The 2,500-nt window shown below is 42.5% G+C and overlaps 1 protein-coding gene across 2 annotated transcripts in view; it reads left to right on the forward strand.

Moving 5' to 3' along the window:
- Nucleotides 1–2,500, forward strand: part of LOC144513757 (receptor-type tyrosine-protein phosphatase mu) — a 100,619-nt gene that overhangs the window by 78,238 nt on the left and 19,881 nt on the right. For both annotated transcript variants that reach the window (XM_078244933.1, XM_078244934.1), the window contains 2 exons: nucleotides 253–289; nucleotides 1,112–1,209. In XM_078244933.1, coding sequence (XP_078101059.1) covers nucleotides 253–289; nucleotides 1,112–1,209 — 135 coding nt within the window. The remainder of the gene's footprint in view (nucleotides 1–252; nucleotides 290–1,111; nucleotides 1,210–2,500) is intronic.

A 2,500-nucleotide genomic window follows, 5' to 3' on the forward strand; every position in this document is an offset into this window, starting at 1 on the left:
GACGTCAATAGTCCCGACGAAGAACGTTTACTTATAGCTCTAAAGGAGACTTTTAGTGTCAATAAGAACAACAAAGGGACCTGACCAAGCGTCCAGATTTACCAGATGAAAGTGAGAACATGCTGCTCATATGTTTACAGCCATCCAGTTTCCAGCTAGCTGGACTTAGTGCTCCTCAACCCTGAACAAGGGATTTTTCTGAGACCAAGATGTTGAAATAATCAGTTTCCTTTGTGTCTTATCTGTTGCCAGGGTTACCACAGACCCAACCATTACATCGCTACCCAAGGTAAGAACTCTCCATAACAATATTCCTTCTTTGTCTTTGTAAAAATGTTCCAACTTTTTCCTCTTAAAATAATATCTTATGCACACACACACACACACACACACACACACACACAGACACACACACACACACACACAGACACACACACACACACACACACACACACACACACACACACACACACACACACAGACACACACACACACACACACACACACACACACACAGACACACACACACACACACACACACACACACACACACACACAGAGGCACAGAGACACACATTGCTCTGCAGGTAGTAATCCTCCTGAACAAACCTGAGTGTGCGAACATGTCAGTCTGTGAGCATGAATATGGTGTGTGTGTGTGTGTGTGTGTGTCTGTGTGTGTGTGTGTGTGTGTGTGTGTGTGTGTGTGTGTGTGTGTGTGTGTGTGTGTGTGTGTGTGTGTGTGTGTGTGTGTGTGTGTGTGTGTGTGTGTGTGTGTGTGTGTGTTTAAAACACTTGAGGACAGGAATGGATTAGCATGAACTAATTAGCTCGTCAAAACACAGACTGTCAACAGTGATTAAAAATATTTTCTGTGTGTCTGTGTGTGTTTTTGTGTATGTGTGTGTGTGTGTGTGTCTGTGTGTGTTTTTGTGTATGTGTGTTTAATTTGAATTAATTAAAAGAGTCATTATGATTCATGTACAGCTCTGTTGTCGCCTGCTGCTCCGCTGTCTAATCTGAAGTTTACTCTGTGTGTGTGTGTGTGTGTGTGTGTGTGTGTGTGTGTGTGTGTGTGTGTGTGTGTGTGTGTGTGTCTGATGTGTTTCAGGTCCTATGCAGGAGACTGTGTATGATTTCTGGCGGATGGTTTGGCAGGAGAACACCGCCACCATTGTCATGGTAACCAACCTGGTGGAGGTGGGACGGGTGAGTCCACACACACACACAGACACACACACACACACACACACACAGACACACACACACACACACAGACACACACTGATTGTAGTGGCCATCTGGTTGTTTTTTCCTCTCTGATGAAGTTTGGGACTTCATTTCCCAGAGTGCATCTGTCACGTCTCTCCTCTATTGTTGACAACTTCTCTGCCTCTCTCTTGGTCCACGTCGCTGCCACATAGTGAGTTATCTCCACGCTGAGACACACAGAAAGTTTCCTGCTCTGTGATTTCTAATCAGTTCCAGTATCTCCACACAGAATAAACTGTCAGCGGTTGTTTGCACACAGGTACAGGTACAGGTATAGATACAGGTACAGGTACAGGTACAGGTATAGATACAGGTATAGATACAGGTATAGGTACAGATACAGGTACAGGTACAGGTACAGATACAGGTACAGGTACAGATACAGGTACAGATACATATACAGATACAGGTACAGGTATAGATACAGGTACAGGTACAGGTATAGATACAGGTATAGATACAGATACAGGTACAGATACAGATACAGGTACAGATACATGTACAGATACATACAGGTACAGATACAGATACATACAGATACAGGTACAGATACAGGTACAGATACAGATACAGTTACAGATACAGGTATAGATACAGGTACAGGTACAGAGACAAATACAGGTACAGATACAGATACAGGTACAGATACAGATACAGGTACAGATACAGATACAGGTACAGATACAGATACAGGTACAGATACAGATACAGATACAGGTACATATACAGATACAGATACAGGTACAGAGGTACAGATACAGGTACAGATACAGGTACAGATACATGTATAGATACAGGTATAGATACAGATACAGGTACAGGTACAGGTACAGCTACAGGTACAGATACAGGTATAGATACAGGTACAGGTATAGATACAGGTACAGATACAGGTATAGATACAGGTATAGATACAGATACAGATACAGGTACATATACAGGTACAGATACAGGTACAGGTATAGATACAGGTACAGATACAGGTACAGAGGTACAGATACAGATACAGATACAGGTACAGATACAGATACAGGTACAGATACAGGTACAGATACAGATACAGAGGTACAGATACAGGTACAGAGGTACAGATACAGATACAGATACAGATACAGATACAGGTACAGATACAGGTACAGATACAGATACAGATACAGAGGTACAGATACAGATACAGGTACAGATACAGATACAGGTACAGATACAGATACAGATACAGATACAGATA

Source organism: Sander vitreus, unplaced genomic scaffold (genome assembly GCF_031162955.1).
Source record: "Sander vitreus isolate 19-12246 unplaced genomic scaffold, sanVit1 ctg339_0, whole genome shotgun sequence".
NCBI classification, from domain to species: Eukaryota; Metazoa; Chordata; class Actinopteri; order Perciformes; family Percidae; genus Sander; species Sander vitreus.